The sequence below is a fragment of the Hyposmocoma kahamanoa genome, unplaced genomic scaffold, assembly GCF_003589595.1.
Source record: "Hyposmocoma kahamanoa isolate Upper Pololo Valley unplaced genomic scaffold, ASM358959v1 80, whole genome shotgun sequence".
NCBI classification, from domain to species: domain Eukaryota; kingdom Metazoa; phylum Arthropoda; class Insecta; order Lepidoptera; family Cosmopterigidae; genus Hyposmocoma; species Hyposmocoma kahamanoa.
In genome coordinates this window covers 3237952-3265869 of record NW_020654051.1, presented here as the reverse complement: position 1 = coordinate 3265869, position 27918 = coordinate 3237952, and the positions used below count along the sequence as shown (strand labels likewise).

Below are 27918 nucleotides of genomic sequence, written 5' to 3'. Positions count from 1 at the left end.
TAAAACACACACACACACACACACACACACACACACACACACACACACACACACACACACACATAAATTCCTACACGCATGCACACACACTACCACACACATACGTTTTAAATTCAAATTAGAACTGAAGAATGTTGAAAATTATTTAAAAAATATTTGTTTTCACGTTGTTTGGAAATGTAAAAATTAAACACTAAATTAAGTATAACTTAAAAATGCATTCATACCTATGGAAGAGCAGTGCCTCCTGACACAGGCTTGATAAGCTTAATAGGAGGTACAATGTATTACTGAAATAAATATTTTATTTATTTATTTTATGTTTTAGGTGTGTTGAACGTTCAGAATCGTGTTCTACTGTGCAGTTATGTACGTACCATAGACTATAGAATTTTGGTTCAGAATTAAAAAGAACGCGTTTGTGATTATGGTCTACGAAATTGTAATTTTGCTAGATTACAATAGTAGAAAAAAACATTTTTAGACGTCTGGTACTTTGCGATGAAATAACTGATTAAGGCGGTTGGAGCATTTAAAATCAAAATGACTGTTTGAAACTCACAATAAAATAAATACGTCAAATGAATCATGACACATAATAATATACAGGGTGTAAATTTGAGACAATGGTACAGTTAGCAAGATAAAAGGCAATTTTTACAAAACTTTTTTTTATGACATTCGATCCGGCTTCTGTTAAGGATCAATGGTCTCCATGGGACCAACTGAGGTAAGAGTAGTGTCAGAAATCGCAAAAAACTTTTTACCATACATTTTGTATAGACATATTTAGTAATTAGTTATTCTAGGTTAAGGAAACTATATAAACTATAGATTCTCTTCACTACTGCAGGATTGCAGTTGCACGTAGACGCTACTTGAATAAATCGTCATTTTCAATTGGCGTTTGTTAGTCTTCTGTTGATTAGTAAGAAAATTGAAACCATACTTTCGGTAATATGGTTTCATATTTGATATCGTGTATGCTCACATTCCAAAAAAATATTGTTTTTTTTATCTGGGTGTGCATGTATCACTTTATTGTGGCTCTAAAGTACTATCAACTTATAAAATAATTGTACAGATGCGTGATTGTCTCATATAGCTATATTATAGTTATTGCGTCGAGTTCCTAGGTTTTATGCGATAGCTATCACGAGTTAACCTTGACCGTGGGACTCGTAAAGAGCCCTAAAACGTTGGTGCCTAAGTAATAGGTACGCGATTTTAAGGCCTAATTATGTAAGGATTGCATACACCTTTTTTTGAAGTAGATAAAATACTTAATGAAACACGACCAATATTTAACGTACATTTTGTTAACAATCCGAATGAACGCTACAAAACAAAAAACCAAAGAGATAGAATAGAAGCGGCCGAGTACCGCTTAAATTTTAACCAAATTTTGTTAAAGTAAAAGTTTATAACCTGGTTGCAAGATTTTTAGGCCAATTTAACTAATCAAGAGGCAGTAGAGCGTTTGAGTACCGTTATATTTGATATTTTAATTAGCAAAAATACGTTTTTTTTTTTTGAAACTCGTCTATAGTTGTGTGTACAGAAATTTTTCAGTTCTGTAAGGGTAGCGAGTACCATAGACAATAGAATTTTGATTCTGAACTAGAAAGAGTACCTTTGTGGCATGGTATAAGAAATTGTAATTGACAGATTAAAGCACAGGAGTAGAAAAAAATAGTTTAATTTCCGATATTGTAAGTGTAATAAAATAATACATTCCTTGTTCTGGATGTAATGAGATTGATTATTACATTGTTTTAAATTTCTAAGAAAGTTTTTAAGGTTTTTGTTGGGATTTATTCCATCGATAGTTCAAGTTAACAGGTCTCCCTGACGTTGGCTTTCACAGCAAATATCTCGAGATTACAAAGGTAATATTTTTAACCGATTTCAAAAAAAGGAAGAGGTTCTCAATTCGACTGTATATATTTTTTTACGCGATAGCTCCGGTATTTGTGAACCGATTTTCATGATTCTTTATTTGTTGGAAAGAGGGTACCTCCATAGTGGTCCCATTTCATTTTGAAGAAAATCATCCACCTCTAAGGGTGGCTGCTCACGCATGAACATTCATTTTTATAAATAGCGCCTAAATTTTACTTAAGGAGCAATTCTTTTCATGCTTGGTTTTGCTATTCTCCAATTCAAGGCGTTTTTCTCTCCCAATATACTTTGAGTAGTGAGAACCGATTTTTATTATCTCCTGTGTCAAGTCCCGTATAGTGGCGAACTAGGGGATATTTCAATAAAACTTAGCAAATAAACGTAATTCCACGTAGTTTTGAGGTGGGCTTTTAATTTTTTTAAAGTTCTACCCAACGGTTTCCGTTCAATGGCGGGAAGCGCATATTTTGTTTGTGCTACTCTTTGAACGATACGCCTCAGTCGTATTTCAAACTACGTCCTTGATAAATGAAGGGATCGAAGGAATTTTTTCTGTGTTCGATCTTTGTATTAAGAATTATAAAAAAGATACAATCAACGAATAAGTTTTTTTAACTATACACAGTCGGTTTATCGTTGTCTTTTTTGCTAACATTTTATGTGGTTATACTGATTTTATTGAAAACGATGTTTTCCTATCATGATATTTATGAAATTACTCGACTAGTTTGCTATAATTATTAATGCCAAGATAAAACACAAAGAAAATTCCTTCGATTTGACAGAGGCTTAACAGTGACTGGAATGCAAAAATGACTGCATCATAACATTTTTTTTTTATAATATTTTGTGACGGGACGAACAAGTCGTGCGCCTGATGGTAAGCTCACGCCTTTCCATAACAATTGCAGTGCCACTCGAGAGCTTTAAGCCGTAAAGATCTGAGGGGCACTGCCACTTCGCCCGACACCCTGAGACATAAGTCAACAAGTCCCATGAGCCTATAATTTCTATATGTCAGAGTGTCACAATCGTAACTGGCTCTAAGCATACAGGAATACAGTAACATTCTCTATGCATGAATATGTGACAACCTGATACGTCTGAAGTGTTGTCTCCTGTACTGAAGTACGAAGTACGACGACGTTATGAATACGTGATGAGGCCGCCGTACGACGGAATCTGAATTTATGATTTTTGCAGATGTAATGTCGATTGCTATGGAAATTATATCAAGAAATTTCCGCATGAAATGAATTTTCATTGCGTAAACTTCTCGAAAAGTTGTTGATACATGAAAATTCTTCCAGGTAAGCCTTTGTGATGGATTTCAGAAATATTGTCGTGTTGACACGTTTAGTGCCATCGTGAGACGTCATCTTAAAACCTCGTTGTGGCGTGGATAGTAATGGCTTGATACGGATGCTGTTTTTGAGGCATATTTTTTATTAGTCTTTCTTTGTTTTCTCGTAGCGATTGTTTTCGTAATTTTGTGTACAAAATTTGTGTATAAAGTGCTAGACAGATTAGTTATCTGTTCTCTATCTAGAGAATTCTATGAGTACTAGAGTCACTCACGAACTGAACTTGTTTTGAAAGGTCTCTGTGAATTTGCCACTAATTTTTGTACAGTTGACTATAAATTAGTCAATTAATATGATATACAAGTATTTTTTTTATAATACAAAGTGATGGGACGAACAACTCGTACGTCTGGTGGTAAGCGACACGCCTGTCCATAAAAGTTGCAAGACCACTTAGAGCTTTAAATTACAAAGAGGGGCACCGCACTGCGCCCGTCACCCTGGGACACAAGTTGACAAGTTCCATGTGCTTGTACTTGGTACTTGGTGCAACGGGCTGGTATCCGCAACTCGACGACAAAGCGCCTATTTTGCGTGTAATTGCACGATTTTTTCATAATATTCTTTCATAGTAATTTTATTAATGAAATTACGGTCTTAAAAAAATATACGATGCACTTGAGGACATTGTCTAAAGAATGTGCTAATTTGTTAAACGATAGGATATACTATATTCGATCATGTAAAAATCCTGAAACAAACGTCTAAAACGAATTGTCATTGACTTACAAATAAATAGACGATGAGTCTAATACAAAAACCACGAAAAAAATGTCCCAAGTCAACCTATTTAAACGTAGTGACATGTAAAGGAATATGAAAAAGCTAAAACGTTGTATTTAAATTGTAATGTCATCGCAGTACTGTCTAATTTTGCTTGCTTCGCTGTCAGTCGAACAAACGAAGACTAAAGCGTGAATGACGCTCTGTATACGATTTTAACGTCCTATAAGTTCGGACACTTTTTAGCGCGGACCCGACGTCCATATAATTGTAAGTCAATGCGAATTGTTTAAGAATAAAATAAATAACTTTGCACATAATTTTTATATGGAAATATTTCTCTTTAAGTACTACAGAGAACCTGCTAAATTTTGGTTTACAGCTGGTGCCCTATAGTTATTAAATTCACATTTATCCCAAAATGTGCAATTTGCCCAGCGGATTAACGACACGCCGCACCACCCACTGACCCGTCAGTCGCCATCAAGTGCTAGTCGACGACGGATCTGTGTCAAATTTCATCCGCCTGTTATTGTTTTATTCATATTAATTTTTAGCACGCGGATTTCGAGACGCGAGGGGGACACCCGCACCTCATCTCCTAAAATCCAGGCCCGCGTCCAAATACCTTGCCTTAATGTTCGACGTCATGATAGCCTTTGAAGCACAGGGTCGTGGGCTCTAATCCGGGCTTGCACTAAGTATTCGAAATTTACCATGAGCGGCCCGCTGCCCCGGCAGTCATCATCGAGCGCCTGTCGATGTCAGATCTGTGTCAAATTTTGTCCGCCTGTTTTTATTTTATTCATATTAATTTTAAGCGCGCGACACGCAAGAGGCGACCCCCCCACCTCACCTCTTAAATTCTAGGCTCACGTTGAAATACCTCGCCTTAACGATAACTGAAACGCGCAAGGAAGTCTTCGTAGTTTTACTAATCATATGAGTCCAAACGAATGTGTATTGTATCAAATAAATATTATTAACATAACACTCAATTGGCGTAATTTTACTTCCTCTAAACTTATTTAATATATCTAGTAATTCACGTCATATAATGAACATTTGATATAAACTTACACTGTATAATTTCATTTTTTATAACAATCACTTACACTAACATTAATTTTTAATAACAATCATAAGTTATAAACCACAGTAAACATAAGGCCATTTTGTCTAAATTTAATTTCATCTAGAAATAGGATTATTTCCGAAAAGCGATATCCCAAATACTAATAATATATTAATTATAAAAAACATGTTCAGAAACGTAAACAAATTATTTTCTCGCACTCGCTGTCCGTTACCATGGAACGCTCGCTCCGCTCGCTCGACTCGTGCTGCAGTGCTTTTTTATATTCTAACCTAACATATCCTATTATTATTATTATATCCCTAAAGGCGGCCACTAGGCTTGGGCCAGTGTCAGTTTCGTAACCTATCCTACTGAATGGGAGACCACAACCAAGATTTGACATAGTCAAATATGCTTTTTTTTAAACCACCAAGAAATCCAGTGTTCAAGAATAATAATTTTGTGGAAATGAAAATACAGCATTGTAAACCAGGTATTTAAATTACACTTCTAGTATCAAACAGGCAAGTACCATGGCGAGTCGGGTTTAAACTTATTATTTATAAAAAGTGATATTATACCACGTAAACATTATCTAAATTGACAATATATGAAATTATTGTTATATAATATGAAGCTTTATATAATTTTTTATATGTAAAATGTGAATCAAACAAGAATTATATGAAGTTAAGTTATGGGAAGTGAAATGGTCCAAATAAAAATTATATTAACTGAACGGTATATGTTTTGCAATTAGTTTATTTAATTTTCGTATTAACAGAAGTTCCAGCAGAAGGATTGTACACTGTTGAGGAGTTCCTCCCACCTGTCGACCATTTCCATGATCTGATCAGCTCTTTCATTGAAATCTTTTAAAAGCAGGTGTGTGAAATCCATAAATCTAATTTGCCACTCTTAGAGGTAAAATGCTTTCTTCAAATTTAAATAAGACCAGTACTGCAGCACCCCATTTCCAACAAAAAAAGTATTGTAGAAATCGGTTCATAAATGTAAATACACAATAAAACAACTATATCGAATTGAGAATCTCCTCCTTTTCTGAAGGCGGTTAAAAAAATGATCGAAATGAATAAGATGTTTCGAGTTCTTAGGTTTTCGCGATTGTTACACATAGGAAATGAAACTATTTTTCCGGATTTAAATCGCGTATGTTTGTTTCTTCAAACAAACCGACCTGTAAAGGGCCCGATACTCGGTTTGTTTGAAAAAACAAATATATGCGATTTAAATCCGTAAAAATAATTTCATTTCCTATGAATAAGATGTTGTTTAAGGTGATAATGTAACTTATTTCCATCTAAACCTGAAATACAATGATTGCAACATTGACCTATTGTAACAACAGTTTTTAAGTAATTATTGTAACCATGTTGCGGTTGATTCGATAAAAAACTGTTTTTTTCAGCACCCGATCGATATTCTCTATAACTAACTTATTACAGAGCTATAAGCTGTCGACGATGGAACTTTGAAATGTCATAAGGAAGATTTTGTAGTAACAGAAAATGTTCCTTATTACAAAATGGAAATTTGAAAATGTTCTAAGAGACGTTTCAACGTAAGGTCATTTTCTCTTACGACAAAATGTCTCTTACAACATTTCAACCATCGATATATCCTTCCACCATTATACCTCTATAGATTTAAGCACAATGCAAGCTTTTGTGTGAAACAAAGCCTTCAACAAGGCCCCTTCAAGTTACCAACTTAGTAAACTTCAAAGCCTATACTGCTCCAAGCCCACCTTCGCTACCGACATGTTGAAGGCCTTTCAAAGAGTTTATTTCATAGCACACTGTAAACTTTTGTTGTGCGGTTCTCAGTTATAAATAGAACCACCTTGCGCCTTCTCTTAGGTGTCACAGAACTTATGGAGATGGTCAGTCGCGTTTGATCTTCTGAATAGTCTCTTGTCGTCTTCTAGTTATATAATTGTATATTAGATAGGGTTATTTGTAAAACAGTAATAACCTCGCAGGATTGTATCACTAATATCTTAAATAACAACTTTTGTACGGGTCACGTACAAAATTTAGACGCTGAGTAGGGCACTTTACGTGAATCGACTGATTCACTTTTTATTATAATTTAGTTGATTCGATAACTCTGTCGCAATCGGTCACATAAGCATCCATATAATAACTTGTATTTAAACAAAAATAAACTTTACGATTGTTCGTCAACTCTATAACTTGACTAACTACAACTACAACTAACTAAACTACCTACAATCAAGACGTCAAAGCTCATACAACTTTTGTTCCTTGACTTTTTACAACACATAATAAATTTACCAAAAGTAAACTCTTAAGTTTGTGTTGTACTATCTGACGTTTTATAGATCAGTATTTGTTAGTAAGGTATAGTTTGTTCCAACCCATTTTAAACAAAACTGTTTGGTTAAGATTCTGAAACAATCACTTAATAAATTGAATAAGTAACACTTTCATGTATATTTTGAAGATTTCGACTTGACATCTCATCACTTTTTCTGATAATATTCATTGGAATAGCATTGTAAAATTGTATTTGAAAAATGGTAGTCCAAAAGTGAGGTTGGGTTTTAATTTTTGATGTATACGGAAAAAACATTCGGTTATTCAATTAAAGTTTTTGTAATCAATTACGAGTAAATCGAAAAATTCAATGAAATATAAATAAAAAAAATAAAATTAAGATTTCGGAAATTTTAAATATGCTTTTATAAGTTATATAAGGAAAACCGTTAGTGTGACTCGATTAAATAAATCAATTGATTAAAATTAATTAATTGATTTGTAGTTGGCATTTGACCATCACTAAACCGTCTATGGACGGGTCAGAGACTTGTTTGTATACTTTTTGTTTAAAATGAATTGAAACGAAGTATAATTCAAACGTGTAAGCGTCCTCCTGACGCCCGAATAGGTGTTGCCCTTTTAATAACTACCTATTAAGGACCTCTACAATAATCTAACGAATTAATATTAACGCCATCTATTTGTTAAAAATAACAAGTCAGTGAGACGTTCCATCTCAAGTCAATAACTGTCAAAACCAGGTTATTAATTGGACGCGCTGTTTGTAGTTTGATTCGTAAACATCGTCGTAATGGCGCTTTGAGCGATGCAAACGCGTGTTCGTGAAACGCGTGATTGCATCGCCTACACCTGCGATTTATATGCGATTGCATCGATAAAAGCAGACGATTAGTGATTGCATCGCTACTGCACCGCGTTTGCATCGCGTTTGCATCGCTGCTAAAAGTCGCCATCTGTAACCGCTCGAAAATATAATAAAACGAGCACTTACTTAACATGGAAATAAGAAGTATGATTTATCGACGTCATAGAACTGCAAAAGACTGCATGTGTAAATCTGGGAATAAGAAAGAATAAAAACAACACAATTTTTTAAACATTTTCATTATTTTCAAACAATTCCGAAGTCGTTTTAAAGACAACCAACAGAAGTTACGAAGTTACCCACTTGTTTTACTTTCAGCTTCTATTTGCTGGGGAAATTTTCTCTTGTCTTTTCGCAAATATTGTTTTTAGACGCAGTATTTTTCCTTACAGAGGTATTTTTCCCTGGGGTTGGGAGCCAAAGTGCATTCGACGAGAAACCCGATAGATCTCGTTTTCTATCATTCAATACAGGGATGTTCTTACACGCTTACATTGAACTATTATTTTGAAGCTAGTAATCTTTAGTATCTACGTATGTCTTAGCTTTACATCTAATAAGTACTATGTAGATTAATTAGTTATTACAATTTGTTGTCGAAATTATATTGTAAAATTAGTGGTTTCCAAAATGTAGCCTGTAAACATACAAATGCTTAGGTATTAGGGGTCACTTCAAATTGCCTCAGCGAAGCGGCGTGCGCCAGGGTCACTTGAAGAGCATAGTTCTCTAATTCATAAAGCATAGATTTTTTTCTAAGAAAATGTAAAATGTGTTGTAACTCGCGGTCCAACGTTGTGCAGCGCGTCACCGCGTGGGCAATACAAAGTGTTATTTAGCTTCTCAACAATAATGTTTATCGACTTAGGGTTGCATAACGCGAAGTTTGAGAATAACAATGCAATATAGAACTTCATATATAAATAAATACTAAATAAAGTGAATATTTCTTCTCTCAGAACTTGTTTAACGAATGAGAGATCTTGTTTAAGCAATTTATAGATTTCAAATGCAAACAATACATGACAGTGTGTACAAATAAAACCGCGGTGACTTAATGAATTCCATTGTAGGCGCTGGAAGGTGCCTGGTTTTAGTTTTTGACCAAAATTCACTTTTCTAAAGTTGTTTTGACCTGAGTGTTCTGGGCATGTTCTGGGTAGTGCATCTGTGTTATCGGAAAAGTACATTTAAAGGCTATTTAAATTTAGAGCGAATAGGCGTTTGTTAAATAAATGCGTACCGTAGCGTCAAACATCGTCGATTAACATCAAGTGAGATTGGAGTATGGCATGTGTCTATTAAATAAACATATTATATACAAAAGTACGAGTTCTTAGGTAATGAGGTGGGTATCTATACAAAGTACAATATTGATGTTTCGCTGATACTGGCACTGTGTGACATTAGCAACACTATCTACTAGGTACGCGCATAGAAATATGAGTAAATCGTGCGATAGAAATGTCGGGAACGAGATTTTCTATTTGAGAATCCTAGTGTTTGATTGAGAGCTATTTTTTACATATTCAATAGCAATTTTACAGTTTATTCCATTTTATAAAAGTCAAAAATGTCAAACAACTTTTATTTCATAGGTAAGCAGATTACATTTGAAATCGACATACTGATTAAACTCTACTGCCTCATTTGCAAGGCAGATTCCCCTGAGAAGAGTGAGCAAGAAACTTTAAGGGTTGCTCTTTGTAACTATACGAGTGTATTTGAATACATTTATGATTACAATATTTAATTTACACATATTACTTAGATATAGGGACTACCTGACAGAGTTAAACGGGTAACTTTTGTAGCCTAGGGGATAGCTCAGGTTGCGTAGCGAGAGGTACTTTATAAATATAAATTGGGATTAACTTCAAAATTAGATGTTTATTGTATTTTTCACATATTTACTTCTTGAGGCTACTTCTAGATCTGCCAAGATGTTCTTTTTCTATCCTATTTTTCAACACATTCTAAATACAAAACTATATTCACTCAGCCATTAGTTCTACTCATAGAGTAGAGCCTAGACTACACTACCATGGATATTTCTAGGACTTGCTAGTTAGTCTGCTAACATACCTGTTTTCGTAGCTGGATAGACTCTCTTCTTGTTGTTTAGTAGCAGTAGAGCTCCATGTGAAAGATTTCGTCCTGGTAAGTATTGCCGCATTATTACTTATTTAATCCAAGCAGTAATATCAGCATTACTGTGTTCCGGTTTTGAAGGGTAAGGGTGCTGGTGAAATTACAGGCACATGGGGTTAACTTATGTATCAGGGTGACGGGCGCAATGGCAGGGCCTTTCAGATCTTTGCGATTTAAAGCTCTGAGTGGCACTGCAACTGTTATGGACAGGCGTGTCGCTTACCACTTGTTCGTTCCGTCACTTGGTATCATAAAAAACTCTATAAAAGTGGCTACAGTGTAAACCACTTATTTTTATCTGCCCTGTGTCGTTACTTGTGCCTACTTCACTCCGCTTTATACAGTTACAGTATAACTTAATATTATTTTTAATATAAATATTTATCAGCGACATTTAAAATAATAAAAACCAAATCAACAAATCAAAAAGAAAGAAGAAAAAAGATTTCAATTTGTAACTAATTATTGGTTTCAGTTAGAGGCACATTAAAACGAAATTGCGAGATTCTTTAATCACGAAAACATTCCAAATGTAATTTATCACTTATTCTCATTGACTTACAAATAAATGGACGACGGGTCTAATACAAAAACCACGAAAAAAATGTCCCAAGTCAACCTATTTAAACGTAGTGACATGTAAAGGAATATGAAAAAGCTAAAACGTTGAATTTAAATTGAATGTCATCGTAGTACTGTCTAATTTTGCTTGCTTCGCTGTCAGTCGAACAAACGAAGACTAAAGCGTGAATGACGCTCTGTATACGATTTTAACGCCCTGTAAGTTCGGACACTTTTTAGCGCGGACCCGACGTCCATATAATTGTAAGTCAATGCTTATTCTGTTTATTTTCTGCAAGTTGTGTTAATTTCATGATGATATTAAAGTTTGAAACACACAGAGAGCGGGTGCGGGTCGGGCGCGTGTCTGGTCGGGAGCACGGCGGGTGTAATTCCGTGGATTTATTTGGACAACAATACACCACCTGGGAGCGCGGAATGGGCGCACGTGCTCGCGCTTGGCGTGTTGTCGTCCATATAAATACACGCGCCCGACCCGCACCCGCACTCCGTGTTTCACGCTTTAAGAAAGAAATTGTTAAATTCATACTCATAATCAACAGTATAAGTATTAATTTATTTGCAAAGAAGTTGACATGTATAATGTTTCACTGCGTCCGGCCAAAAATTAGACATACATACATATTGACGGTACCTATATTATACATTTACTCACATGCACGTAGGCGTAGCATGTTTTTTAATAATAGCACACAAGAATTGAATAAGTAAGTCGGTAATTTAAACGCAGTGATAGTTGATAAGCACGTGTCATTCAATATGACCATAATTTTCCCAAAAAAATACCATTCAGTACCTAAAGACTTTTTTTGTTGTTTTTGATAGTTTGTGGAATTCATCATCGAGTAATTAATCAGAAATAGAGACGAACTGTCATTTAATTTATTTGAAAACGATTCTGCCATATCATTACTGTGACAACTGCGCTCCGATTGGCCGGCCCGAGTTCGAAACAATTGACGGGTGTCGTCAATTGTTTCACTTCAAATCGACCAGGTAATTTGAGCTGTACTATAATGGACGAAAATTGCAAAATGACATGTTTGATTACCGATGACATTTGATTCCCTTTGGTTTGTAATTAGATGTTTTGCTTTTTTCCCCACATCGCCGAATGGAACAGCACGCCATTGTTAGAGATATTATCTTTATTACAATAAATATAGAATATTTTGGAATATACGGAGACGTACACACAGGTCAGTTGTTGGCGCTGTCTATATTTCAACGCAAACGAGAGTTGATATTTATAAGTGATGTATCACTGACGAGTTACCAAGAATGTATGACCCTAATTTCGACTCTAATTTGTGGAATTAAAACTTTTGCGTAAAGAGCCGTAGGCTTGTCTGTGGCTAGCCATCTAGCTACTATCCAACTGCCACTGCAATTTTTAGGTATACTAGTCGATAGCGTAGTCAAACGTACCAATATTATAATTCTATACGACGATAGATACAGACGAAATACTTTCAAAGATTTTTAGCCAACAAGCACATAGAAAAATTCGCGAGGTCTGCTGGTTTGTTCCGTGGCTTAGTTGGCACAGCGTCCGGCACGGCACGCTTTGCTAGGAGTCGTCGGTCCGAATCCGGCCGGATCGAAAGAATATTTTCTAAGTATTCGATCTTTGTATTAATAATTATAACAAACTAGTGGAGTAATTTAATTGTAATTCTGTTTTCGTAGCAGTAGAAACCTTGTGAAAGTCCAGGAAAGTATTGCCACCTTACCTATTTAGTTTCGATTTGCAAGGGTAATGGTGCTGGTGAAATTACAGGCACGTGGGACTTGTCAACTTACGTCTCAGGGTGACGGGCGCAGTGGCAGTGCCCCTCAGATCTCTGCAATTTAAAGCTCTGAGTGGCACTGCAACCGTTATTGCCAGGCGTGTAGCTTACCATCCGGCGCACGACTTGTTCGTCCCGTCATTTAATATTATAAAAAAGTAACTTAACTTCAAGGATGTCACAACAATTTCTTGTTTCGCAACAATGTCGTAACGTTGTGTAACACTCTCGTGTACCATCTCCTGGGGTACGCGTATTATAACAATAACAAAGAACGATATTGTACAAGCTGTGTTTTGCTTTAGAACCTTAAACAGTGTGTTAGACAGTGCCTCTAAGATCTTTGCGATTTAAAGCTCTTGAGTGGCATTGCAACTGTTATGGATAAGCGTGTCGCTTACCACATCCCGTCTGTTGGTATTATAAAAAAATAATAACAATTTGAAGACTAATTTTATTGTTGCTTAAACGAGATAATAATTTAGATGTGCATAGTAACTGTAATGGTAGGTTTACTAAGGCAACATGTATCGTTAGTGATTGAATAAACGATCATTGCCATTCCACTGGCACTCTATTGGGACTCAACTGCCGTCGCAACTAGATTTTAGCAGTATAACTAAATTTATCATAATTGCAATATAACCTCCATGGAGTCCCATTGGAATTACAATGACCACTGGTTTCAATAAAATTAGACTTGGCCTTAGAAAATCGAGATGAGATAGATGATCTTCTTTTGTTTCAGAACATTCATTCTCCTAACAATTTTCTCACAGTGCATGGGCAATGTGAAGATTCCGACTATGGCGTATAATCGAGAAAAAGGATGTGCACTTGTTTGGTTTCCACTCTTCAAACTGTTCCCTGTAAGTTATTAATAATGTGTAAGGATACAATATATTTATTTGCTGAAAAATGTAGTACACAATGAAGGTGTTTTTATGTACTGTATTAAATTAATATTTTACACATTTTACACATTTTACTTTTGATATTTCTTTTTTTAATAAAATATAAGTGCGCATTTGACGTCCATCTCACCTGATAGAAAGTGACGATGGAGCATGTTCTCCTAAATAATGCCTACTCACTCTCGCATTGAAAAGACCCAAATTATAACGTTTAGGTAACAAGTCTGCAGGCAGGGAATTCCACTCCATAGCCGTTCGCCGTATAAATATGGAAGCGTAACGCTTCGTGCGAATCTTTGGAATATCGACAACATAGGGGTGGAAACCATGGCTACGCCTAGTTTACGGCGGTGTTCAAGGCTCTGCAGCTTCGACTCCACTAATTCCAAGTCACCTATAAGCCTCTGGGCACGGTTGTCAATTGAATCACAAGTAGCCAGTAGATATGTAGCAGGACCATTCCAAAGGTGGCAGCAGTACTCCATGCACGACCGGACTTGTGCTTGGCTATGTACAACATATAAAGTTAATACAATAGCATAAAAAAAAACAACATCAGTTAGAATTTTTGCCAGTTGCGGTGAAGAAGGTTCTATAATCTCTCTTAGCAAAAACACATACGGGAATTTCGAGAACTCGATAATTTGACCCATAACTCAGTTAGTAACAGCAGTATTACGGTGCAGCATTGCCGTGAGTTCAAGTCCCGTTGGGTCGAAAAAGTTTTTCTACGTGTTCGATCTTTATATTAATAATCATAATCATTAATTAAATTTCACATTCTATGTTTTCATGTTTAAATAAAAAGAAATCATCAATATTGTATTGTGTAATATTGCATTAAAAGCCATGGTTTGACCTCTACCGCCTCTCAAACAGAGACCATGGGTTCCAATCCGTTCGCATTTCTGAATTTCTCGGTATTGAAAAATTGAAATTGAGAAATTGAGAAATTAAAAAGTTGGGTTTTCCGGTGATGGAAACATCGTGGACGTCGAAGAAGGTTCATAACCCACCTTCGACTTGTGAGGAGACCCGTGCCCAGCAATGGAACGTATAAATGGGTTGATGATGATGATGATGCATTGAGTAACTAACAATTTAAGGAATTTCATTTTAAATTGTCTACAATTAAATTGTTTTACCCAAAGGCAGAGTACTAGACACTACCCTGAACACCCAGACCAAAATCAATTTAGAAAAGTTCGTTTCCCAAATTGGTCCCACCAGGAATCGAACCCGGGACCTTAGCCTGCGCTCGCAGTGCAAACCGTTGTACCACAGAGCTCGTATAAAAAACGCAGTTATAATATTTTTGATTTTTTTTCTACAATGTTAAAAGAGAAATTGAGGTATTTTTAAAAACGGCTGATTAAAATACAATTGAATGTTTGTGTATAAAATATGTATTTATAACATAATTAAACTACTTAATATCATATGTACATTTTAACTATTTTTTTATCGAGTTCTTAGGTTGTCGCGATTGTTACACAAAGGAAATGTAACTATTTTTCCGGATTTAAATCGCGTATATGTGTTTTTTCAAATGAACCAACGTTTCGGGCCCAACCAGTTATATATGTGTAGATAGACTGTGCTACCTCAGCCAACCGTGACCATGGGACCTGTAAAGAGCCCGAAGCGATGATTTATTTTAAAAAAAATATACACGATTTAAATCCGGAAAAATAGTTTCATATTCTATTCTTTTTTTATCAGAAAAACTTAACAAATATTTAAAGACATTTATCTAAGAATTTACAATTTCCTGCTTGTTCGTTTCTTCCTTCCGAAGGCAGTGTAGTTTGTATTATTTTTGCAGTATGATGAAATATGACTTATAATATCAATGGAAGGAATTACTATAGACAGCGGATACGTTGTAGGTACGAATTATACGGACTATGCAAAAGCAATGACAATCATGTTTCCAAATGGTTAACTCGCAGATTCCTCAGAATTCTAATCTTGAAGATTAATGCATTCTCGGGGCCCTGGAGGCAACAAAGCGTAAAGATAAAAATAACGCTCATATCCTGAATCTCGGTTGAGTTTATGGACATTTTTATTTAAAATACCCGAATTTGAAGGTTTTATTATAATGACGACGTCAGTGGTCCGTAGTCGAGTGGCTTGCGAGGTCCCGGGTTCGAAATCCGGCCTGGTCCATGTAGAAACTAAGATTTTAATTAAGAAGAACAATTTTCAATATTGTCTCGGATCTTGGTGTTTGTAGTACCGTCGCTGTTTCCAATTTCCATAACACGAAGTGATTAAGTTACTTACTTTGGGATCGGAGCAAGGTGTGTGATATGGTCTAGATAATATTTATATTAATTATTTCACTTTTAATTGTCTAATTGGCTAAACTCTACTGTTTATTCGTAAAAAATATTCATATACATTTATCATCTACAATGTTTATTTGAAATATGATAGATCAAGACTATCTGCAACAGCTAAATGGGTCACTACTATGGATATTTGTCAAGTATAATAAATCTTCAGTGTGAAGTTTTTGTTTGACGATAGTTTTAACCCTCCTAAATGGCAAAGTTAGAACATCAATCTTATTATAAAAGCGTATGTATTGCCCCTTAAATGAATTAGCGACTTTGTGAAGGCGTTTTTCAAGAACAGCTAGTTTATTTTTAACCGACTTCAAAAAACGGGGAAGTTCTCAATTCGAATGTATTTTTTGTATGTATGTTACGTACCTCTATTACTACCATAATTGTGAATCGATTTTGATGAATCTTTTTTGTTGGAAAGAAGGTACCTCAGTGGTCCCATTTAAATTTGAATAAAGTATTCCACCTGTAAGGGTGGCAAACAAGAGGATTAATCCGGTTTCGCGCACTTTCCGGAACCGATTTCTATAAAACTTGGCAAAGAGATATAATTCCTCGAACTTTTGAGGTCGGTTTTTAATTATGTATATATCACTAAACTTCACAGAGGATATGTAAGAACGTTATTTTAATATAGTATCCAATTTATGTCATTCCATCAGGTCCTACTGACCATAGTAATTATGTGGTCGGTCTGCGGCATCCTCACTGCCACTGGAGTATTCCCGGCTGGTCATCCTGCGCGAACAGATTTGAAAGTCAACATCATTGAAGACGCTCCGTGGTTCAGAGTGCCCTACCCTGGTGAGCTCTTTGTAAAAGATTTCGTCCAGGGAAGTACTGCCACAGTGATTATTAATGCGTTCCGGTTTTGAAGGGTGCTGGTGAAATTACTAGTACTATAGTGACGGGCGATCTTTGCGATTTAAACCTCTGAACAGATCGTGCGCGTGATAGTAAGCTAAATGCCTATCCATAACAATTGCAGTGCCACTCAGAGCTTTAAATCGCAAAGATTTAAACTTTGGAATACAGTAATGCTGACATTACTGCTTGGCGGCAGAAATAGTTAACTTCCAGGGAAGTACTGCCATCTACTAAGTACTTCTTACACAAGGAACTCTACTGCTAGTAAAAAACCACCAGGTGCACGACTTGTTCGTTCTGTCATTTGGTATCATAAAAAAAACTGTTGGACTTATGAAAACATTGAAACGTGTACGCGGGCCGCAGTTTGTCTCTCCGTTTGTCTCTTTTTTTACACAATTTAACTTCACAGGTGTTCTACGTAACTATAAATAAAAGCCATACGAGTAAATACCGAAATTCGAATCGTGGACCTGTCGCCGTGTGTGCCGTTAAGTTTGATCGAACATGTATTTTTCAATTAGGTCAATGGGGTGCACCCACAGTAAGTGTGGCCGGAGTGCTCGGCATGTTAGCCGGCGTCATCGCCTGCACAGTGGAGTCTATCAGTTACTACCCTACAACGGCTAGGATGTGTGGTACGTCCAGCCATTAAATCCGCATTAAAGTAATTAACATTTCCGAGGTTAAAATTTTTTACTTCACGAGATTTTGTAGATTGATTTTACTCAACAGTCATCAACCTATTGTACGTTGTACTGCTGGGTACGTGTATCCTCTAAGAAGAGGGTTCAGGCTATTGTCCGCTACGCAACACCAATGCCCATTGGAAACTTCATACGAATTTCAAAGATTGTGAAACTTACTCATAAATATGAATAACTTCTACTTGGGAAGTACTGCGGATACCAGCCCGTTACACCAAGTACCAAGTACTGCCACCTTACCTATTCCTACCTCCAAGCATTAATGTGAGCATTAGTATGTGGCTTAGTGCAGTGAGGGTTTCATCGCTGCACTAGGTTCCTTCGCGTTTGGATACCACTTTCCACTTAACATCAGGTGGAGTGGAGTCATTTGCCTGTCATGTATGAAAAAAAAAAAAAAAAAAATTGCGTTCCGGTTTTGAAGGGTAGGTTGGTGAGATTGCAGGCACATGGGACTTGTCAACTTATGTCTCAGGGTGATGAGCGCAGTGCCCCTCAACTCTTTGCGATTTAAAACTCTGAGTGGCACTGCAACTATTATTGGACAGGTGTGTCGCTTACCACCAGGTGCACGACTTGTTCGTCCCGTCACTGAGAATAAAAAAAAAGAAAAGGAAAAAACTATAAATAGAATGATAATAATAACCAATAGCATCAAAGGGGTTTGCTCTCTTTTTTTTTTGTATTTGGCTTCTGTCCCACTGAGGACAATTCTGCCAGTGTCCTGGTTGAAAGATACACGGTATATTTATCAAGATTAGCAGGACCGCACTCAATGATGATCGGTTGCACCATCCTACGGACAAAGACAAGACACGAGGTTATTTAACTAACTACTTTGCACATAGAAAATGTTATAACCGTATGTTATTTTGTTCAATATATTTAAATAGAATAAATAGTCGAAGAGGTTTTAGGGGAGAAAGGATACTATAAAAATTTGTGAGACGAGGAATACAATCTGGAAGAAGATCGTGTAAAGAGACGGGGTTTGCTCTCGTTCTCTGTCCGAAACAAATTACTGTCAAATAACGCTCACAACGCTCACAATCAACATAGCCCCGCACTAGGGAAACCCTGTGTCGCGGGTGCCATGGACACACACATAGACAACCACACATTACACCCAAACTCACGAGATAAATAAATGTAGGCCATACAAATATTTCTCCCGGCCCGGGAATCGAACCTGGGACCTCTGCGCGGCAGTCCGGCATGGTAACCGTTCGGCCACGGAGGCAGTTAAATAGTAGTAATAAGCAATACTCGATAACTTGGTCGAGTATTACTTATTTGACAGTAATTATTTCGGACCGATGTCGGATGGAGAACTCTTCTCCATCCGACATCTGTCTGAGTCGTTAAAGTAAACATAAGCACTTCTTTTAACTTGCTCGCTGAACTAAAAAATTTCGTAAAAATATTATGTTAATAAGATCGAACACTCAGAAAAAATTCCTTCGATCCGTCCGGATTCGCGCCGACGTCTTCTAGCATACCGTGTCAGACGCTATACCAACTAAGCCACGGAACGAACCAGCGGCCTCGCGAATTTTTCTTTGTGCTTCTTGTCATTTCTTTGTATTTGGTTTTTAAACGATTTTTTAGCCTTAGCGCCATCTATGAGAAATCTTAAGATATTATGTTAATCTTTAGCCGCTCCTCCACCACCTTTGCATGCCATCAACCGAGGCCTTGGCACAGAGGGCCTGGGCACGGTGTTGGCCGGACTTTGGGGCTCCGGTAACGGCACCAATACCTTTGGAGAGAACGTCGGAGCTATTGGTGTTACAAAGGTTTGTATGCCTACTATACTATTGATAGATAGAAGGAAAGAACACAATAAAGGCACGGAAGAGAGTATACACTATGCTACCATGGTAAGAGTAGATGTGGCCGAAAATGGTACCAGCTCGCCCAAAATATATCTGTCAGATACTTCTTTGTCAAAAATGAACCAACCTTATTTGACATTACCATGCACAGAACATGTTACCATGAGTTTAAAACTCGAAACCCTGTGTCGCGGGTGCCATGGACACACACATAGATAACCACAAATTACACCCCAAACTCACGAGAGAAATAAATGTAGGCCATACAAATATTTCTCCCGGCCCGTGAATCGAACCTGGGACCTCTGCGAGGCAGTCCGGCATGGTAACCGTTCGGCCACAGAGGCAGTTAGAGTTCTATTTAGTTCAGTAGTATATAAATTCTATTTAGTTCAGTTGACATAAAAAAAATTGGTATAAGTGAAGTAACTATTGAATACAGCGGTTGTTTTGTAAAATTGCGAGGTAAGTTTGTATTTTTGTTTCTATAGCGAAACTTTTTACGAATCATGTTTTCACACCGTAGAGTAATCAGTGTATTGTATATCCTAAATTTTACTATATATTTATTCCAAAATGATTGCTGGAACACTTTCACTGTGAGGTTGTATAGACTCTTAAAAAGGAAGTGTTTTGTGTTTGGTTCCTGTTTTGTGCATTTAAATAAGAAATGTTTTTGAAAGCAAAATCTAATATATTTTAGGTTCTGAGAAAGAAAGGTTTTAAATGAAGTTTTTTTCAATCAGGTAGGAGCTCGTCGTGTGGTACAATACGCCGCAGGTCTGATGGTGCTGCAAGGCGTGGTTGGCAAGCTGGGCGCAGTCTTCATTATTATCCCGCAGCCAATTGTCGGCGGCCTCTTCTGCGTCATGTTCGGCATGATCGCAGCTTTCGGTAAGACGTTTTGCTTTATGACGTTCTAAAATATTGCCGTGATCGGCATTGACAGATGTATTGCCACCACCAACCTTACCTTAAGTGGACACAATAATCATTAAATCAATCTTCTTCTTGGGGTGCCATCTCCGACCGGAGGTCGGCTATCATCGTGGCAATTTGGTTCCGTGAAATTGCGGCTCGGAACAGTTCTGTGGTCAACCACTCTGCAAGATTTCAAAGTCACGTGGTTTTTCTACGACCACGTTTTCTGCAGCCCTGGTATTTTTCCTGCAGAATGAGTTGCAGTAGTATTTATCACTCCATATGATATGCCCAAAGTACTGCAACTTCCTCCTTTTTACTGTTTTCAGGAGCTACAAGCCTTTGTGCATTCTCCGCAATACGTTGCAATTAAGTCAATGGGACATCAAAGAGTTAAAAAAAGCTTTTTGTTTCTCCTCAGGTCTGTCAGCTTTACAATACGTAGACCTGAACAGTTCTCGGAACCTGTACATCATCGGCTTCAGCATGTTCTTTCCGCTAGTTCTTACTCGTTGGATGGCTGAGCACAGCGGTGTCATACAGACCGGAGTCGAGGCTTTAGACGCTGTACTACAAGTTCTCTTGTCTACTTCCATTCTGGTAGGAGGAGTTGTTGGGTGTCTATTGGATAATTTGATACCAGGTACCTATTGAAAAGCTCATTACAATTGTCTATTCAAGTTGAAATTTCGTTAATGTATATGAGTCGTATCACGTGTACCATTTTTAATCGACTTCAAAAAAGGAGGTTGTCATTTCGACTGTATTTTTTTTTTATGTATATTACGCGATATCTCCGGCGTGAACCGAACTCGATGACTCTTTCTTTGTTGGAAAGAGGGTTACCCCAGTAGTCGTGGTGGTAAAATATTCCACCTCTAAGGGTGGCAAATTAGGGGATGAATCCGGTTTCGCGCACTTTCCGGTAACCGATTTCAATAAAACTAGGCAAAGAGATGTAATTCCACGGACATTTGAGGTCGGTTTTTAGTACCACTGAGATTATGGCGCATTAGATCTTCGTCGCAGGTCACCGATACGTCATGAAAAATGCTACATTATCAGGCACTGATGAAGAACGAGGTCTGGCAGCTTGGGCTAAGGAAATGTCGCTGGATGCAGCTGGTGCCTCCGAAGAAGGAGACACTTACGACTTCCCCATCGGCATGAACCTGATACGAAGGTAAATACAACTACGGAACAGAAAAGATTAGCATCCAATGACAGGAAATAATCGATAGAATTGTACACTGACTGGCTCCATACGCCTAGGTTAATTGAGACGTAGACGGTTCGAATCCCCGAGCCTGTATGTACCTATGGCTTTAATTTCTAAATACGTTTGTGAATGTTTAGTAGCAATAATGAATGAATAAATGACCGAATGAACGAATGGATGAAGGAATACCTCTTGTTTAAGAAATATCTAAACATGTGGTTCTGCTAAAAGTATAAATAATAGTAATTTGTAAATTAATAGAATATGACAAGATTTTATTTTGGGCAGGCAACACTGTTCTTTTCTCTCACTTCTAGAAACCCTAGACACAGCAGGTTTAATTTTAAAATGTATTTCTTTTTAATACCAAGTGACGGGCTGAAAAGGTCGAGCGCCTGGTGTTAAGCGACACGCCTGTCCATAGCAGTTGCAGTGCCACTCAGAGCTTTAAATCGCAAAGATCTTAGGGGCACTGCCACTGCTACCTTCATTTGAGACATAAGTTGACAAGTGCCTGTAATATCTGGTGATATTATTGCTGGGTGCTGGTGCACCCATTACTGATTGGCAACAGCAACAAGTAAAATGTACTTCCCTAGACGAACTCTCTCACAAGGAGCTCTGTTGCTTCTAAAATGGGTAGATGGCAATAATATGGCAAGGTTAAAATGTAAATTAATATTTCCCAGGTGGGCATGGACCCGATATCTCCCGTTCATGCCGACTTACGAAGCCGGGAAGTTCACCCAGCTGTTCAAGAGGAAAAAGGAGAGTTGATACTTTTACGTTTGAATCAGAGCAAGATAGTGAACATCGGCTGCTGGCTAAACATTTAAGAAGACCGGGGAACAACGATCAAAGTCACCTAAAAACATGTTTTGAGGAAACACTGTCGTCTAATTCGTTAAATGCTGAGCGTAGTTCACTATCCTGAAAAATACATTTTTAGTTTTAGGCATAAAATGCTTGAGACTGAAATGGTAGAAAAATTTAATAATATTTATAAAGGTTTTTTTAGGTAAAATGGATTACATAGGGTTACACATATTATGTCAACATTGACTTTATTCTGGAATAAAGTAGCATTAGTTAGCAATAGCTTTCCAAATTAAAAACAATATCGAGTCCTTAGGTTTTCGCGATTGTTACTAATAGGAAGTGAAACTATTTTTCCGGATTTAAATCGCGTATATTTGTTTTTTCAAAATTATTTTTTCCTAAAGTTCTCCTCACATGACTTTGAACATTCTTTCCCTGGACTCTTCATTTGTATAAATAATAAAAATTTAATTTAAAACATGGATCATGAACTCAAGAGTAATGCTTAATCTTCATACCGCTGATCGTAACTCTGAAAAAAGGTCTGAAATATCCTGGAAGTAGTTTATTATTATGAAAATGGCCGTGGATATTAATAAATTTCTCTTTAGTATGAAATATAAGAGGTCAGTTTCTTTTCATTGTAATATTATTCAAATATTACCTAAACCTACCTAGACCTAAAATTATTTTCTGAATTCGTTTGGTTTGTAGTGTCCATACTTGGCATTGTGTGTTACAAACCAATTTATAAAATAATGCTTCCTGATGTGGGTAGACGGTTTATCTCTGTTTTTACATTTCACATGTTTACTAATACTGGACAACAATTTATTTGTCATACATCCACATAGTAGCAACAACAAAAGTGCGCCATAATATCAAAAATGGAACTTACAAAACATTCACTATTACAAATGACATTACCGAGAATGACATTACTCACTGGTAGTTACTAAATTTAGGAGAAATCACTACTTATCTTTCAAATATAAAGTACTTAAATTAGGCACTTGAGAATTGTGCAATATTTTGTTACGAACGGTGAATCATATTAATATTGCTGACGTAAATAAATATCATATAAAAATATTATTGTATCATTTCATGTCATTGAAGGTACTTTTTTATGAGATGGCAACAACCTTTCTTTTTGAGGGCATCACCATACTTATCGACGCGGAATCGGCTTGAATTATGTATATTTTTTATAAATATTAGACATTTATTTGAATATAGATAGTAGACAACATACATTACGTTGTTCTCATCCCAAAGTAAGTAGCTAGAGCACTTGTGATATGTTAATTGGAAACAATTACGGCGGTACTACAAACAACCAGATCCGAGACAATATAGAAAAGTTAGTTTTCTACATTAAAGCGGCCGGGGATCGAATCCGGGACCTCAGAGATGGCGATACAATGAAAGCGTGTAAGCCACTCGAGATTGTTTTACCACACGCCATATTTGTCGCTTTAAGGGTCAAAACACAAAACTGCGAATCGGCGCGATGCGTATTCGCAACGCAGAAAAATTCGACACGAATTGCTGGGGTGCGATTTTGTGCGGCAAGGCGTCTTCATAACCACGGTTCGGGTAACCATTCCTTCGACCATTGCCAAAACGGGTGTTTTAAACTAGGTGACGTGAGTCGAAATTAGGGCCATACATTCTTATGTATGGCCCTAATTAAGAGCCGTGGCTTGTCTGTGGCTATCTATCTAGCTACTACTAGATAGCGTAGTTAAACGTACCAATATTATAATTCTATACGACGATAGATACAGACGAAATACTTTCAAAGATTTTTAGACAACAAGCACAGAAATATTAGCGAGGTCTGCTGGTTCGTTCCGTGGCTTAGTTGGCACAGCGTCCGGCACGGCACGCTTTGCTAGGAGTCGTCGGTCCGAATCCGGCCGGATCGAAAGAATATTTTCTAAGTATTCGATCTTTGTATTAATAATTATAACAAACTAGTGGAGTAATTTAGGTAAAAAGTATAGAAAAAAAAACACAAAGAAGATTAACGTCACAGGAAAGCGCAATTCGCAAATTCTTGCGATGCGTAATGCGAACTCGTAGATTTCTGCGATACAACGTCGCATCGCAGTTTTGTGTGTCGACCCGAAGCCGATTTGACGTTAATTCGGCCGTTACGCGACTACGCGGGCGTTCAGTAGTCGACGCTATGATAGTACAGAAGTGGGCGCCGGCGTTCAGCGATCGTCTAGGACCGGGGGGTATGAAAGGTGGTCTTCGCACCTTAGGAATCGTTCGGCGATTGACAAGCGATGCGGCCATTCAGGGAGTCTACCCTCGTTCTCTGTTCGAAACAAAACTGTCACATAAATAATACTCGAACAAAGTCAAAGACAATGTCAAATATGAAGGTTCATTCGCATCATGCGCCTTATAACTTGGTCGAGTGTTACTTATTTGTCAGTAATTGTTTTGGACGGATGTAGGACGTAGGATGTAGGTCTCATCACGCCTTGAACCTCTGCAACTGCGTAGAGATGTTGCATCGCTTAGCGCCTTTTACCGCATGTACCATGGTGAGTGCTCTGAAGAGCTGTTCAACCTCATCCCCCCTTCCCCGTTCCTGCTCAGAAGCACGCGTGCTGGCCTTCGTAGTCACCGTTTCACTACCTGCCGCATTCCATCGCGTACTAAAAGGTTTGGTGGCTCCTTTCTCTGCCGCACGGTTGACAAATGGAACTCCCTTCCGGCACATGTCTTTCCTCCCTCTTATGATATGGGGTCCTTCAAACGAGGCGTGAAGAGGCGTATTGTAGGCAGGCAGGGTGGAGGTGGCTAGTGCAGTGAGGGTTTCATCGCTGCACTAGGTTCCTTCACGTTTGGATACCACTTTCCACTTAACATCAGGTGGAGTGGAGTCATTTGCCTGTCATGTATAAAAAAAAAAAAAGACGAAGAACGGGAGTACAGGGGCCTTACCATGAGCGCTACATGAAGTGTATATCACCATCCCGCTTTTTTGTCGTTACGAACCTATACATACCTGTACATTTCGACGTTGCTGTTCGGGTATCGGCTACGTATCGGAAATTCTCAGGAACTAGATTCGTTGCTTTTATTATACTATATATATATGGGACGAACAATGCGCCTGGTGGTAAGCGATACGCCTGTTGAAATGAAGTGAGACGAGACGAGACGACTGATGAATTTGTGATTGCAGACTTGTTCCCGGAACGTTATAATTTGGGCCTTTTCTAGGCGAGAGTGAATAGGCATTATTTTGGTGTTCATGCTCCATCGTCCACCTCGTCGTCACTTTCCATCAGGTGAGATGGAGGTCAAATGCACACTTACATTTTATATGAAAAAAACTTCATAAAATAATATATTATATAATTTTTTTCTTCTGTTTTTTTGTGTTAATATAAAAATACGCGTTTTCAATTTACTTCTTGTGGTGGTGGGCGTTAAATTTTTTTTGTAATTGTTAAGAACCCTCTTTTCTAGAGTCAGGTAACAAACAATGAATATTCATTCGAAGACAAAACGAAGCGGTACGTAATTGTTCCTATAGAGTCACTGTAATTTCTGTCTTGTTTACAATAAACACTAACAGCTGGATTTTTCCAATGCTGTTTTTCTGAGAAACACAAATATCTGGATCTTATCTAAACTATATTATTGATGTTAGGCCTTATCTATTATAGAGTGAGATATCTGTGGAGTGTTACCTCTGAATATGAGCAATATTCGTTTAATTTAAATGCACAGGGTGTTTCTAGGCAGATCATTTCAGCAAACATGAACACCTTGATCTTTTTTCTCGTTAATGTTTGTACTAGGTAATTATAGGGAATTGTCTAAAAGGAATATTTTTATTGAGATGTACATGTTTTTTTTACAATACCACATGACGGGACGATGCGTGCCGCTCGGAGCTTTAAATAGCTAAGGTCTGAGGGGCACTGCCACTGCGCCCATCACCCCAGAAAGATAAGTTGACAAGTCCCATTTGCCTGTAATTTCACCAGCACCCTTACCCTTCAAAACTGGAACACAGTAATGGCTGATATTACTGCTTGGCGGCAGAATTAGGTAAGGTGGAATACCCATGTACGAACACTTTAACGAAGAGCTCTACGGCTACCGTAGACTCATTTAAAAGCAAAATCGACTAAAGGAGATAATTAAGATATTGTGTTTTACCTGCAAAGGGATTATAATGCCTATTTTCTCTTAAGGCAAAGATTTTATAATAGTAAAAGAAAGGTGGATACGTAAATGTGCACTGCAACTAGCGCTTCCACATGGCACCACATTGAAAAGCAGTAATAATTAGTACGCTATGAGTGTAAGCAGATATTGTAATACTGTAGTGTAAGTAGTGTGTGTAGTTGGTACAAAATCTCATAAACACGTGTCGACATCTTTGGTATTTTGACCTTTGGAGTGTAACGCGACTCTGAGGTTAGATTGGCTAAGTAGCCAAGTTTTAGCATGTCATGTTTGAAGCACTTATCTACCTTCTTGTCTACCTTTTTACTTATAAAATCTTTGAATGAAGGACGCACTTACTGCATTTTTCTTGTCGTTGATGTTCTGTCCAAAGAAACAAAAACATAAAAAGCTCCTGTTTGATCAAAATGAGATTAATGCTCTGGCCACACCAAGGGTCTAGCGGGTGCTTTCCGGGTGCTAGAATTTTTGTAATATTCGAGTTTTTTTTCAAAAGAAACAGATCTGGAGTTCCATAAACACAAGTGTTTGTACCTTAAATATAAGCAGGAAAAATTTATTATGTAAATCCTATGTTGAGCACACAGGACACAATTTACGATGTCATAAAGTAACATTCTGTACTTAAAATTGCTGGTGTACGCCGTAAATTATATTAAAAAACTTTTACTTACTTTCTTCTTTAAACCATAGACTATAAGAAAGCCCGAAGATAATATCTTACTAAGTTAACTTCAAATCCAAGCAGCGCTTGAAAATCTATTTTTAGAGTAGTTTGTACTACTAAACCTGCATGAGAAGTAATTTTATAATTATGTTTTTATTAATTTCAAACGAGCATTAAATATCAGTGATTCCATTTTGTTTATGAAGATAGAAAAGATTTCTTCTTAATTGTCTATCATTTGCGTAAATAAAAGAATAACTGAAAACCTATCTATCATCAGCACGGACCTCAATGAAGTACGTGACATGAGTACAATAAATGACAAGACGTAATGGTATTTATTCAAGAAACGTAATGAGCATTAACAGCTAGATCTGCGTTAGACTCGGACTAGATCTGCGTTAAACTGCCTTCGGAAGAAAGAAAGGCACAAGTGGCGAATTCTAAATTCGGAGATAAATATGTTTACTTGTTAGGTTTTTCTTATAAAAATAATAGTTAAAACGTACGTTTGATATTTAGTAGTTTATTTATGTTACATATACATACCACTTGTATTATATAGAAACTTTCAAAGTAATTATCAGCCGTTTTTTAAAATACCTTCATTTT

The 27918-nt window shown here is 37.2% G+C and overlaps 1 protein-coding gene across 6 annotated transcripts in view; it reads left to right on the top strand.

Moving 5' to 3' along the window:
• LOC113233806 (solute carrier family 23 member 2) overlaps positions 1-22672 on the top strand; it is a 71555-nt gene extending 48883 nt beyond the window's left edge. For 3 of the 6 annotated variants that reach the window (XM_026469011.1, XM_026469014.1, XM_026469013.1), the window contains exons 6-13: positions 13528-13648; positions 16710-16851; positions 17439-17552; positions 19278-19417; positions 20203-20350; positions 20799-21020; positions 21443-21560; positions 22286-22671. In XM_026469011.1, coding sequence (XP_026324796.1) covers positions 13528-13648; positions 16710-16851; positions 17439-17552; positions 19278-19417; positions 20203-20350; positions 20799-21020; positions 21443-21560; positions 22286-22373 — 1093 coding nt within the window. In that variant the 3' untranslated portion in view covers positions 22374-22671. Of the gene's footprint in view, positions 1-13527; positions 13649-16709; positions 16852-17438; positions 17553-19277; positions 19418-20202; positions 20351-20798; positions 21021-21442; positions 21561-22285 lie in introns of all 6 variants that reach the window. The other 3 variants (XM_026469016.1, XM_026469012.1, XM_026469017.1) reach the window with 3 other exon arrangements.
• The last annotated feature ends 5246 nt before the right edge of the window (positions 22673-27918 follow it).